Source organism: Lissotriton helveticus, chromosome 3_1 (genome assembly GCF_964261635.1).
Source record: "Lissotriton helveticus chromosome 3_1, aLisHel1.1, whole genome shotgun sequence".
Taxonomy (NCBI): Eukaryota; Metazoa; Chordata; class Amphibia; order Caudata; family Salamandridae; genus Lissotriton; species Lissotriton helveticus.
In genome coordinates this window covers 1,867,765,211-1,867,778,650 of record NC_136061.1, presented here as the reverse complement: position 1 = coordinate 1,867,778,650, position 13,440 = coordinate 1,867,765,211, and the positions used below count along the sequence as shown (strand labels likewise).

The following is a 13,440-nucleotide window of genomic DNA, read 5'->3' as shown; positions in this document are numbered from 1 at the left end:
CATTTATGGGTTCAGAAATTGAAGTAGGCAGGCCAGAAACAGTAGAATGATTAATAGAACAATTAGACGCAGTTGCACTGGTACTACTTGTCATTGGAGTTTTGAGCCAAAAAGACCAATCACAGTGTTCAAACTCTTCTTTAGTTAAATTGAGTAATGAGCGTGCCTGTGAGGTAGATAAATGTACCAGAGCTCTTTTGTTCCACCAACCTCTACTGCCAAGTAAAGCAGAAGCTTTATTGACCGATGTGACCTGAACAGGAGAAGAACATTTCGAAGTACCTTTGGTGACCATCAGAACCCAATCACCAACTTTCAAATCAAGTGAAACAAAATTTTTAGCAAAATCATGTTTAGATTTCATGAGGTTTTGTTTTTGCAAAACTCTGTCAGTCAAGTTTTCAATGTTAAGCTTTTTTTTTAAATACCCTGTTCGACAGGTTTTCATTGCCAGGATTGATGTTACTATTCTTTTGAGTTAACCAATTAGGACACAATTTAGTGTGAACAATGTGGGGAAATATTGTAGGACCACAACTTGGTTTCAAGAAAATTCATAACATCTTGGTGAGAGGAAATGGCTGTTTGGATAATGTCTTTAACCAATCTGTTGGCTCTCTCAACTAAGCCATTAGATGTAGGACAATAAAGAGCCACCTTATAATGAACAACATCATGTTCACTTAAAAATTAAGTAAACTTTTCAGAAGTAAAGTGAGAACCATTGTCTGTTACAACAATAGAAGGAGAACCTTCAATTAAAAAGAACTTTCTTAAAAATGTTACAGCATTGGTGGAATTAGCTGAGTCACAGAACATGTGATACACCCATTTAGAATGGTAATCAATCAATAAAACAAGATACTTCATATCATGAGAAAGTAAATCATACGGACCGGAAAAATCTAAAGCAACCTTTTCCCAAGGTTTCTCTGGGAAGGGAACAGGATGAAGAGGAGTGTTCATGACTTTCCATTTTTTGTCAGACAGCAAACGCTCATGACAGGAGTCAATGAAAAATTAACTTGAGATTCAATGGATGGCCACCAATAATGAGATTTAATGAGTTGAGACGTTTTTGAGATTCCAAGATGACCTTGGTGTGCAAATTGAATAATATTGTTTCTGATGCTAGAGGGAGGAACAAAAACCTCATGTCTCATCACCAAATCATTAACCAGGGATAACTCAGAGGTAACCATAGCGAAAGCCTTCAATTCATTAGAAAGCTTTCTACTCTCTGGCCAACCCTTGGAAATGTACTCTGCAAACAATTTCAAATGTTCATCCCTATTATACACCTCAAACCAAGTCTGCTCAGTAACACTAGGACACAATTTGATGGCATCAAGGGCAGCAACCACACATTCGATATCCCCAGCTTCCTCAGCTCCAGAAACATCTTGAAGGGCCATGCGTGACAAACAGTCAGCTCTGAAGTTTTTTCCTCCAGATATATGTTTAATGCAAAAATTGAATTCATGCAATTTAGACAATAGTCTGACAAGCCTGGAAGAAGCTTTACCAAGACCATCGCCATTGAGAAGTTGAGTGAGGGGTTTGTGATCAGTAAATAAATCGAACTCACGCCCCCATATGTAGTTCTTAAACTTCTCTATAGCCCACACACAAGCGAGTGACTCGCGTTCTATGGTGCTATAATGTGTTTCCGAAACTTTAAGTTTCCTTGATAAAAAAGCTATTGTGTGCTCTTTTCCTGACACCCACTGACCTAAGACAACTCCTAAACCTGTCAAACTGGCATCTACCATTAAGAAACATCTGGAAGAGTCATTAAAAGGATGTAAAGCTGGAGCTTCAACAATCATGTTCTTGACTTGGTCAAAAGAGGCAGTAATATCCTCTGACCATTCAAACTTTGACCCCTTACGTAAAAGAGCACGGAATGGCTCCACTAATTGAGCATACCCTCTGACAAAACGAGCATAATATTCTGCTAGGCCTAGAAAAGATCGAAGTGCATCTTTGTCCTTGGGTGAGGTGGAATGAGTGATGGCTTTGATAAGAGAAGTTTTTGGTTTGATCCCTTCTGGTGACAAGGTATGACCTAAGTATTCTAAAGACTGGGTACCAAATTTGCACTTATCAGCTCTGACTAACATGCCGATTCATCAAGCTTGCGTAAGACTGCATTTAAATTCAACAAATGTGACTCCCAATCGCCAGAAAAATTCAAAATGTCATCTTGGTAGGCTTGGACTCCGGGCATGTTTTGGAAAAGATTGTCCATAATCTTTTGAAAAACACTGGCCGCGGAGGCCAAGCCAAAAGGAAGCTTTAAATATTTGTAAACTCCAAACGGAGTGACAAATGTGGTAAGTTCTTGGCTATCCTTGGTTAGTGGTACCTGGTGGTAAGCTGACCGCAAATCAATAATGGAAAAATATTTGGCACCCCCTAAATTAGCAAGAAGATCATGAATTTTGGGGAGGGGTTGGCAGTCAACTAGGATATTCTTATTTAATGTGCGCAAATCGGCACATAATCTCACCTCGCCATTTTTTTTTCTGACTATAACAATGGGAGAAACCCATTCTGAAGAGTTTGAAGGTGCAATAACACCATTATCACATGAGGATTTAAGAACAGACTTGAGTTCATCCTTTTCACTAATGGGTACAGGTCGAACCTTATTAACCACTAGATTAGCCTGAGACTTCAGTCTGATTTGATGTTGAAACCCTTTACAGTACCTGGTTTGTCTGAAAACACATTGGGAAACCTAGCTAAAATTTGTCTTATATCAGAATTATGATCAGTGAGAGCTAAACATATGGATTTCACCGGTGGAATGGGGATATAATCCTGGGGAGGTTCACCTATTGCAATTGGATTTTCAGAACCAGGAATTAAGAATAAACCCATTTTCGCATGTTCTTGCCATCCAATTAGGTTGCGTCCCTTGACAGCAACATATATTTTTGTAATGATAGACCTTTCTAGACATTCCAATCTGAAATTAAAATGGCCTAGCATGTCAATGTCAAACTCACCGAATGCTTTCGGGTTGACATCAGTTTTGGAGAAGCAAATAGAATTATTCCACTTCTCATAAAATACAACATCTGACAAAATGGTTATAGGAGATCCCGAATCAGCCATTATGGGTATCTCAACATCACCAAAAAGTGCAGTACCTAAAGGGCCTTTGACTAATTTTGGAGAGAAAATTGAGTTACATTCAATGGAAACCACCATGTTTTGGAAATGGTCTACACAATCTTATACATGCTCAGGATATTCAATACTGTTGACTCTGGTAGGTCTTTTCACAGAGTTGCAAGAGCCTTGGAAATGACCTAACTTCTTACATAATACACATATTTTCCCAAGGGCAGGACAAGTGGGGTTATTACCAAGATGTGACTTCGACCCGCATCTGTAACAAATAGCATTAGTTTTCCTAAACATTTGTTTAAAAGGCTTGTCAACATTCACCACATTAACAGAACTTGAATTTTCAAATGAAACACTTTGACTAGGAGTGCGAGGTTGATCATTCTGCAGAACTCTGGATGTGGTAATGGACCTTTCAATACTCTTCGCGATATCAATAGTTTCTTGAAGTGTCCGTTTTCTACAACTCAATAAGCATTCTTGAATTTTCTTTGAGTGGCAAGCAAAAACAAATTGATCCCGAATATAAATATCTGGATTTGCTTCAAACTCGCATGTTGAAGCCAAAACTCTCAATTGTGCAATATACTCTTCCACTGACTCATCCTCGCGTTGTCTCCTTTTAAAAAAATTATGTCTCTCAAGCATTTCATTTGACTCCTCACCATACTGTTCTGCAAGACGAGATAAGGCTTTTTTATAATCATCCCAGTGATCTGCATCACCTGCCTCTCTCAAACATTTTGTGCTGCAACACCTAAACAACCATATAGGATTGCTACTTTCCTTTCTGTTCTAAATTTGACAGCATCAATAGCAATAATGTGATTAGCAAAAACTTTGACCCATTGACGCCATGGAATGGTTGGCTTACTGGGATGATGTAGAAAAGGAGGAGGTTGGGCAAATTGGTGAGAGGAGGCCATGACATTAGAGTTAAATAACTGAGATTAAATGTAAAAATAACCTTATCAGAAAGCTATACAGCTAAAATAGCTAATAAAGCTGTTATTAAATAATTATTGTATAAAATCATTCAGAAAAATCAAGAAAATGTGTGAAAATACTTTTAAGTAAAAATGATACTATTGTCTCTTTTTAAAAAGAAAAATATAACAAAGTAAGGCAAGGTGTGCTTGTCACAGATGTACAAATTGAGAAGATAGTACCCTAAATAGGAGTCCGATTTGCAGCATATTCCTCCAGCGTCAGCGCAGCGCTAGCGTTTAATGGTGTTGCCAAGTAACCAGACTGGTAAAATGGCCACCTGACGCTGCGCGCTGACGTGATGACTGAGAGCGTCTGACTCACGTTCGTGTTGGTGAGCGTAGGGACGGAACCACGCTGTGACGCTGAAGTTGAAGTGACGTGTAACCTTGTTGCTAGGTTACTGATGTCGAAAAGCATCGGAGATAAGAAAAATGCCGCAAATTAAAATGCCAAGTAGAAGGAATGCTTCTCCGGTGAGTAAAACAGCTCTGCACAGGTGGCAACGCAGGAAATATAAATGACGAAAGCAGAGGTGCCGAGGCAGGTAAATTTCGTCGGTGGGTGCTTGTCAAAAATTAGTTCTTGACCCGCTCGTCGTCAATTGTAGTGAATGACTTCTAGAAGACAAAGGTGAATATTTTTGAAAAGTATGTATTCTTCTTTGTTGAAGCACCCACGACCAGACGCTCCCGCTCCGCTCCAGGACACCAAGCAATTGACTAACGTTGCTAGAATCCTAGAGCAGGACGGCAGCATCCGAACATAGAACACAGTTTAAAGGCATACAACATCACATGTGTCCTCGCACTGTGGTACAGCGCGAGGACCTAAGTACAAATCAATACACTACAATAGCTTCCAATAAACTCTTCCATTCGTGTGCGACATCTCAGTTTCCACTGCCTTCTTTAGTGTCTCTGCATAAAACTATGCTTTCATATTCTGCCCATTTGAGGAGCTTCTTCCTCCAGCCCCACAAACGGTGTATATATCAGTGATTTTTATTTCAGTGTCATCTGTCTTTTGGCAGGGATCAGGGCTAAGGTGATAAACCTGTGTGTAAATTTGAGTTTTGTAGAACGCTGACACATACCAAGCATGTATATCTCCAGTGTGGTCGCTACATTCCTCTCTGCGGTGTCATTGATTTATGACACATCTTCAGCCCAATATTGAGGGAAGTGGACGCAAGCCCAAACCATGTGGAACATTTCAGCTCCCAATGTTCTCCATCTAGGGCAAACCATTTGCACATGTAGTAAGAATGTATTTATTCTAACAGGTGTAAGGTACGCCCTGTGTATTTATATATCTGTGCATCTCTTGCTTTTTTTGCCCCAGTGCATGTGCAAGTGGGATGATTTCAAACATTGCAGGTATGTCCTTTGCTTGGAGGCACACTGTCCAGCGAAGTGCCAGCAGGATGATGTCACTCAAAATGAGGTCAGCTGGAGGATCTAAATTAGGTGAGACCTAAATGAGGTGCATCTAAAATGAGCATAGCTACGACAACGTTTTTCTATGTATTATACACCAAATACAGAATAAAAGAAGCACTGGCAAAGCTAGTAGATCAAGCAAATGCAACATAAATAGAAAGCAAAAAAAAGAATACATGTTGCTGTCTAAAGTCGATGGTCATGTGACTGGAATGAAACTTTTACATTTGGAAATAAATTAAGCATCACAGTTAATTTTAAGTGTACTTAAAATAATATTTAAAACTGTTAAGATGTTATGTGCATCACTAGCACATATTATTCTTCTGGATCAAAATTATCCATTGGCTTAGGATTACTGTAACCTGAAGATATAATTTAAACACAAAACATTACTGAAAAGATAAAAAGAAAAAAAGTGGAAAGAAAAAAACAAAGAGATACTAAGGTTTCAGTCCACCAGAGCTGACACTGAAGTGGAATTCTTTTTAGTCAGAGGTGCACATGTAATCAGGAAAAATGCCATCACTTGTAGTGCAATAGAGTCATTGGTTGAATTGGGCTGACTAAGTGGTGGCTGAGGATCTTTGAAAGTGGTTGAATGTAATACTTGCCAGACGTTCAGAGCATTTTTGTTTCTCCAAAATTTGCCTTAAGATTGCCCCATATGTAGCTCCACTGTGCAAAATTCCAAAATTGTGTTAATGGCGCCCCATTATACCAAGTATACATATATTATTCCAGTATCAGAATGTTACCATTGATACTGCCCATTTACGATGTGTTGCCTGTATGTCAAAAATAACCTTAAGTATTTCAGACGCAGCATTTTATCATGGTTTGCTTCCCCCAATCCGCCCTTAATCCCGGAGTGCCATGGCTACCTTCCATGTTGCAAATAATTACCCTCCGGAATGCTAGCAGCAGCATTTTGCAATAGGCACCCCCTTGTCAAGTAATACTTCCAGTATTTCAGTGCCAGCATTTTGCAACTGGTATTCCTATGTCAAGAATTTCCCCCAGTATGCAAGCACCAGCATTTTCCCACAGGAGTCCCTATGTCAAGAATTACATCTAATAACTCTAGTAACTCACTCTAGTAACCAACTCTAACTCACATTCACACTCAATGTCACTCATACTCACTGACACTCACACACAAACAGTGGCGTCACTAGGGGAGTGCAGGGGGTGCGGACCGCACCGGGTGACACCCTCACATGGGGTGACACCATCTGGTTACGCTGTGTATGTAACACAGCTCTGCAGCCTCGCCTCTGCTCGAAGATGAGGACAAATGTGTCTTCTGTGTCTATTTAAACTTATCCTCAGTGTCTCGCGCACTAATTCAAAACACATTTCATGAGTTTATTTCAGTCACTTTGAGAAAAGCCCAGAACTGTGAGGGAGAAACCATGGGGGGGGGGAGGGGGTGAAGGCGTCGAAGAGCAGCAGGCGGGGGAGGGGGGGCACAGGCGGAGGGGGAGGGATGGTGAAGGCAAAGAGGGAGATGGTGCAGGCAAAGGGGGAGATGGTGCAGGCAAAAGGGGAGATGGTGCAGGCGGAGGGGAGATGGTGCAGGCGGAGGGGAGATGGTGCAGGCGGAGGGGAGATGGTGCAGGCAGAGGGGAGATGGTGCAGGCAGAGGGAGAGGTGGTGCAGGCAGAGGGAGAGATGGTGCAGGCAGAGGGGAGATGGTGTGGACAAAGGGAGAGATGGTGCAGGCAGAGGAGAGATGGTGCAGGCAGATGGTGAGATGGTGCAGTCTGAGGGAGAAATGGTGCAGGCAGGGGGTGAGATGGTGCAAGCGGAGGGGCGATGGTGCAGACAGAGGGAGAGATGGTGCCGGCGGCAGGGAGATGGTGCATCCGGCAGGGAGATGGTGCAGGCGGAGGGGAGATGGTGCACGCAGAGGGAGAGATGGTGCTGGCAGAGGCGAGATGGTGCAGGCAGAGGGGAGATGGTGCAGGCAGAGGGAGAGATGGTGCAGGCCGAGGGGAGATGGTGTGGACAAAGGGAGAGATGGTGCAGGCGGAGGGGAGATGGTTCAGGCAGAGGGGAGATGGTGCAGGCAGAGGGTGAGATGGTGCAGGCTGAGGGAGAGATGGTGTAGGCAGGGGGTGAGATGGTGCAGGTGGAGGGGAGATGGTGCAGACAGAGGGAGAGATGGTGCAGGCAGAGGGAGAGTTGGTCCATCCGGTAAGTTGTGAGGGGGTGACACCATGAGTTACCCGCACCGGGGGACACCAACCCTAGTGACGCCAGTGCACACAAACATAGTCATACTCACTGGGTCTCACTTTCACTTACAAATACATTTAAACACACTCACTCTTTCACAGTCACTGACTCAGGGCCCTGGTGCAACTGCACTTGCTGCACCATTGATAGTTATGCTCCTAATTCACTTCAACTCTCCCACAATCTCCAATCAGTCGCTCCTTCTAATGCAGTCACACTCCTCTTACTTGTACTCACTACCATTTTCTCACACACTCTGAAACTCAGATTCTCACTTACTTTCACTCTCATTGACACTCTCAAACACACGCACACACATACACTCTCATCATCAGGAGCCTGGAGAGGAGGCCATCAGGGCTGACTTGCGCACTGGCAGTGTTCATGAAAATATAAAATGTGTGTTTTCATAAACACTGTTCAGTTAAATAATTATCAGTTATATCATAGAAGTGAGTGGCGCCTCCCAGGAGGCTGGGCTGCTCCATGAAGCACCTAAAATAGAGTGCCACTACCCATTACCTCATGCTGTAAACTGAGTTGTACAGAAGCAAAATGTGGATGACAGTTGAACAAACCAATTGATGAAGAGGGCATACCAAAAGCCTAGATAGATAGATAGATAGACAGATAGATAGATAGATAGATAGATAGAACATGAGCAATATGACAGTGTGGTACCTGATGAAGATCATACAGCATAATATCTTTAATATTGATTGCTGAATTACGAGGCTGCACTCTACTCAAAAATACATATTTTCAGAGCCTTCAGTTTACAGATCAAAGTGTTTACATAATTAATATACAGATTGCATCTTCTGACATTTTTTGTGCATTGGTTCCACAGTGGCTTTGTTAAGCTCAAAAGAGCACCATCGTGTCTGTGTAAATTTCACTGCTCTTCTACCATTTTGGTTTCCAAGAATGCTCCTTTCCTCATTTTCCGTTTTATCTTAGAAAGTTTGTGTCTGCTCTCATCAGAGCCCTGGCTTTTTCCTTAAAGCGGCCAACATGAACTACTCCTCTGTATCCGACCGGCTTCTGAAGTAAATGAGACGGGATTTCCTAGGAAGGATAAAAAATAAGCAAGTTATCAAGTGTTGTGCTTTTGTGAGTGTGTCAGTTTCAAAGCCATAGAACAAAGCACATCCAAGCAAACGCAGGTAATTGGGTCCTTCAGACACAACGTATTATCTATAATTTTAGCTGAGTCATATATCCTTGTTGGTGACTAGCCTTCCGGTCCGTGCATAGCCATGGGGGAAGATTAGGAAGTGCAAACTGAAGCTTTTCTATCAACCAAATATGGAATGTAATCTATGCTGCCCACCATAACCTCATCAAATGCTCATACATTGGTACTATATGGACACTTCTTTTAAAGTCACTTAAAACAGTTAAAAAGTTATGAAAAGTGGAGGAAGCAGAAAATGGTCTATGCGATTCTCCCCACCCAGTACCAAAGACGCAGTGTATTTAAGGAGAGAAGGTGGTTATGCATAGGAGAATACTTCAAGCCCTTGTGTTGGCTGAATAAAGCTCTTCACGGCTATGTGTCCTTGTTCAAAACACGGTGAGTTTGCAGTTCCTAAAAGGGGAAGGGGATCCTAGGTTAGTGGAAGTGTCAAAATATGTACACTGAACATGGGGAGGAAAAGGCGGGATTCCTCCTTTCGGGATAGGTGCACTCACACACCCAGCCAGCTAGGTGTTATGCTTCATCATAGGGCATGCTCCTCATCAGGTCTGCACTGCAATACCTGACGGACACCCTATGGGGGGCTCTTTGGAGGAGATCTTGCTGTACTGGTGCATGGGCGTGGGGGGCATAAAAAGTAAATGTAGATGTGCGTTAAGTGGATCACTAGGCTATATGGGGATTAAAACAGGCAATAGGAGTCCACTCAAAGCAATTTTAATGAACCTGGCTCCTATCCTGATTAAAAAAAAGCAAATGTGGCGCGTTTCTGTCTCAATGTCACAGGGTACTGCGCATCACTTGGTGGCCAACATGTTTCTTGCCCTCATGTCAAGGTGGGCGGCAATTCTTCAGGACCAAATCTAACAGAGTGATCTACACTATTTGTGGTTATCTGGGTGAGTAGAACAGATAAACCACAGATAGTACCCTATATTTAGTACCTGTAAAGTGGATCAGCCAACCTAGGAATACAAAACACAATGGTTATGCACGGGTGGTAATTACATGAAATCAGTCCAAGCTAGTGGAACTCTGGTAAGTACTGTGCACACAGGAGTATGAACCGCTCGTACAAGACGGCGACAGAGTAAAAGGTTAAAAAAAAATTAAAAGAGGGGTTTAAGGAGCCAATATTCATGTGGTAGCTGAAAAAACTGCTGACTCACCCACCACGGGTAACTGGCTCGTATCATTCACTCACGGCATAGAAAGACATTCAGAAATGTAGTGTCCTAAAGGGAGTGGGGGGTCAAATGAAAATTCGTATAAAATAGAAGCGTAATCAATCACAATCACCAGCCGGGAAGTATGGTGGACAGGTGGTATAGCAAATCCAACAAGGGGAATACGGGGGTTCCCGTTGGTATGTTATGGGTGGCAGATGGGACAGAACAGGTGAGCTATGGTCACCCCGCACCAGCACAAGGGCAAAGAAAGTCAAAGTAGGTAATTCTGCTCTCCAAGAGGTCGAGTGCGGGTGGCCGCAATATGTGTTAGCCCATAGGGCAACCCAGTACATCCCAAAGCGGTTGTACCTCGAACAGCTGTTGTTAAGTGTAGCACCAGGCATCCACACCCCAGGAGAGATGTAAAAAATGGGAAACCAAAAGTGCCCACACAGTTGGTACTTACATGCGTTCACCGAAAACCGTCGGTGGACCTACCCCAACCAATGCCGGGACCGGGAGGTAACTGCCGAACCCGCGAGGTGCAGTTAAGATTCCGGCTACCCGATGTGGGCGGGGCATAGTGTCAACGAGGCACAAGGCAAACAAATGCTCTACAGTGCAAACAAGTATGGTCATGGTACGCTTGGCCGCCATTTTGGTAGAGAAGCGTGATAAGTAGCTTGCTAGGGTCATGTCAGGAAAGGACACCTCCATCATGGACACAGTTGTGGGGACTGTGACGGCTATGACAGAAGGGGTTGTGACCAAGGTCAATGAGCGGTAAAAAGAGGGGTTAGTTATGTCCACTAGCGGAGAGATAACACAGACAGGTGCCTCAAAGACCAGGGACGGTTTGTTAGTACTCATAGTGAGCTCCTCGTACTGGATTAGTGAAAAGTCACTGAAGGTAGGGATGAAACCCTGTTCTGCAAATATGATGGAAAAAGTTATTTTTTGTTGTTGTTGTTTTTTCAACTTATGCCGGGAGTGTCCTTGTTGACATACTTTCACAAGTGAGAAGTAGCGCTGTTTACCACAGCTCTGTTCCGACGGCGCTATTCGGATGAGCCTCCCTACATTCACATGTTCAATGTACTCTCTTTTGCTACTAGCCAGCAACCATAAAGTTTCAGCAAAGAGGTCTTAGCTCGGGCGAAAGTGGTTTAGAACTTTGGTGTTAGAATATAAAAGTGAAATGTTGACAGTGAAATTCTGGGCCATGATGACTCTCATTTCATCCTTGCAGTGGCGACAAGCTTACTTACAAGTCTGCAGTATAATCACCCTATCTTTCATTCTTGTGTTCCTTTGCTGAACCTAGTGACCTATCAAGGCAAAAATGTCATCAATTGTGTAGACAACTGAAGCACGGGCTCAGGTTGTTAGTTGTACATTCTCTTCTGTCCCTCAAGTTTGAGGGCTGGGCAACTTTGTGGAGCCTCGGGAAGAGGACTCAAAATGACCTAAGTGTCACTGCAGGTTTACAGTTGCCTACACACCCTTGCTGCGCGTGATCCATCCATGCTAAAGATTTCAAAAAGCTGTGAGTTGGCAATGGTGAATGGTCTCAACTGGAAAGAAGGTCTCATGGAGATGTTGCCTACAGCAAATACTATCCGTAATATGTGCGAAGCTTCACCAATGCAGGCCCTCACATCGCAAGTCTCTCGTCAATGGTAGCCCCAGCGATGACGCAGGTTCTCACATCACTGCCTTGCAGCTCTTCTGGACTGATGCATCACCCAGAATGAGCAACGCATCCTCAACACTGGACTTCAAATTGCAGGCCCTCGTTGGCGGGATCCTAAGCGGCAATGCAGGACCTCGCATCTCTTAGATCCTCAGAACCGACGCATCACCTCGGCTGCTTGACGCATCCTTGACACGGGACGTCGCAACGCTCCACAACCAGAATTTAAAGTACTCTTGTTCAGCAGATCTAGCTGGGACCCTGTAGCCGGCCCGTGCTCCATCGCAGTCTGCCTAAACTTGTGACTTTGTCCCGGTCCAGCATGCCCAGATGTCCACAGGTAGATCTTTGTGCTTTTTGGTGCTATATTTACTGACATTTTTAAAATTTCATATCTCTGGTTCTATCAATGGGTTTTCTAATTTTGGTATTGTTTTATGTATTAAAAGGTATTCTATTTTTCTAAATTGCAGTTTGATATTTCTTGTGTTGTGTTTTTAATGTATTACTGTTTGAAGTGCTACATTAATACTTTACAAATTGCCTCTAAGTTAAGCCTAACTGCTCTGTGCCAACTACAAGATGATTGATGACAGGTTAATTTGAGGTTTGCTTATGCCTTACCCTGAGAAGGATTGTAATTGTCGCTTGGGTAGGGTTTAACCCCCCTCAACTAGTAACGTAATTTCTCACAATGAGATATCCTGAAGGTCAAGTAAATGGAAGAAGTTGCCATTTTATTATCCGTGAGAAGGTGGCCAGCACCAAGTATAGAGAGAACACTGGGTTTCAAATCATTCCTGTCTGATGGGAACCAGTAGAATGTATCACTTGGATGAAATGTGTTTTAACTGTGTGAATCTTGTTAGCTAGCTACATCACTTGCCCCGTAATCCTTTGTAGGCGGACGCTCTTTCCCTTCTCTTGAAACCAAGGTTCCTTATTTTTCTGCCTATAGAGATGCTCTTTAGAGCATATATGTTCCTTCTCATTTAAATCAGAACTTTTACCTGGTTTTCTTTCAATGCTATGCCAGTTGCTTCCGAATTTTCCTGACCAGGCCACAACCTTAGTTTCAATCAATCAATCAATCAGGCATTTGTATAGCGCGCTACTCACCCGGAGGGTCTCAAGGCGCTTGGGGAGGGGGGTCCGCTATTAACAGCCAGGTCTTGAGTTGCTTCCTGAAGGCGAGGTGGTCTTGGGTCAGGCGGAGGTGGGTGGGGAGGGAGTTCCACGTCTTGGCGGCCAGGTAGGAGAAGGATCTTCCTCCTGTTGTTGCTCTTCGGATGCGGGGGACGGCGGCGAGGGCTTGGCTGGTCGATCGGAGATGGCGGGTGGGAGTGTAGAAGTTGAGGCGGTCGTTGAGGTATCTTGGGCCTTGGTTATGGAGAGCTTTGTGTGCGTGGGTGAGGAGTCGGAACGTGATTCTCTTGTTGACGGGGAGCCAGTGCAGGTTTCTTAGGTGTGCGGAGATGTGGCTGTGTCGGGGGATGTCCAGTCCAGTTTAGCTTTAGGGAGTTTCCTTTATCAAAACTGGATTTTGCTTTGATTTGGATATGATACCTT

At 43.5% G+C, this 13,440-nt stretch overlaps 1 protein-coding gene across 1 annotated transcript in view; it reads right to left on the bottom strand.

The window, feature by feature from the left end:
• Window positions 1-8,493: 8,493 nt before the first annotated feature.
• Window positions 8,494-13,440, bottom strand: part of PGGHG (protein-glucosylgalactosylhydroxylysine glucosidase) — a 305,061-nt gene continuing 300,114 nt past the window's right edge. The window contains exon 14 of the mRNA XM_078682845.1: window positions 8,494-8,876. Within this exon, the coding sequence (XP_078538971.1) occupies window positions 8,809-8,876 (68 nt within the window). The 3' untranslated portion in view covers window positions 8,494-8,808. The remainder of the gene's footprint in view (window positions 8,877-13,440) is intronic.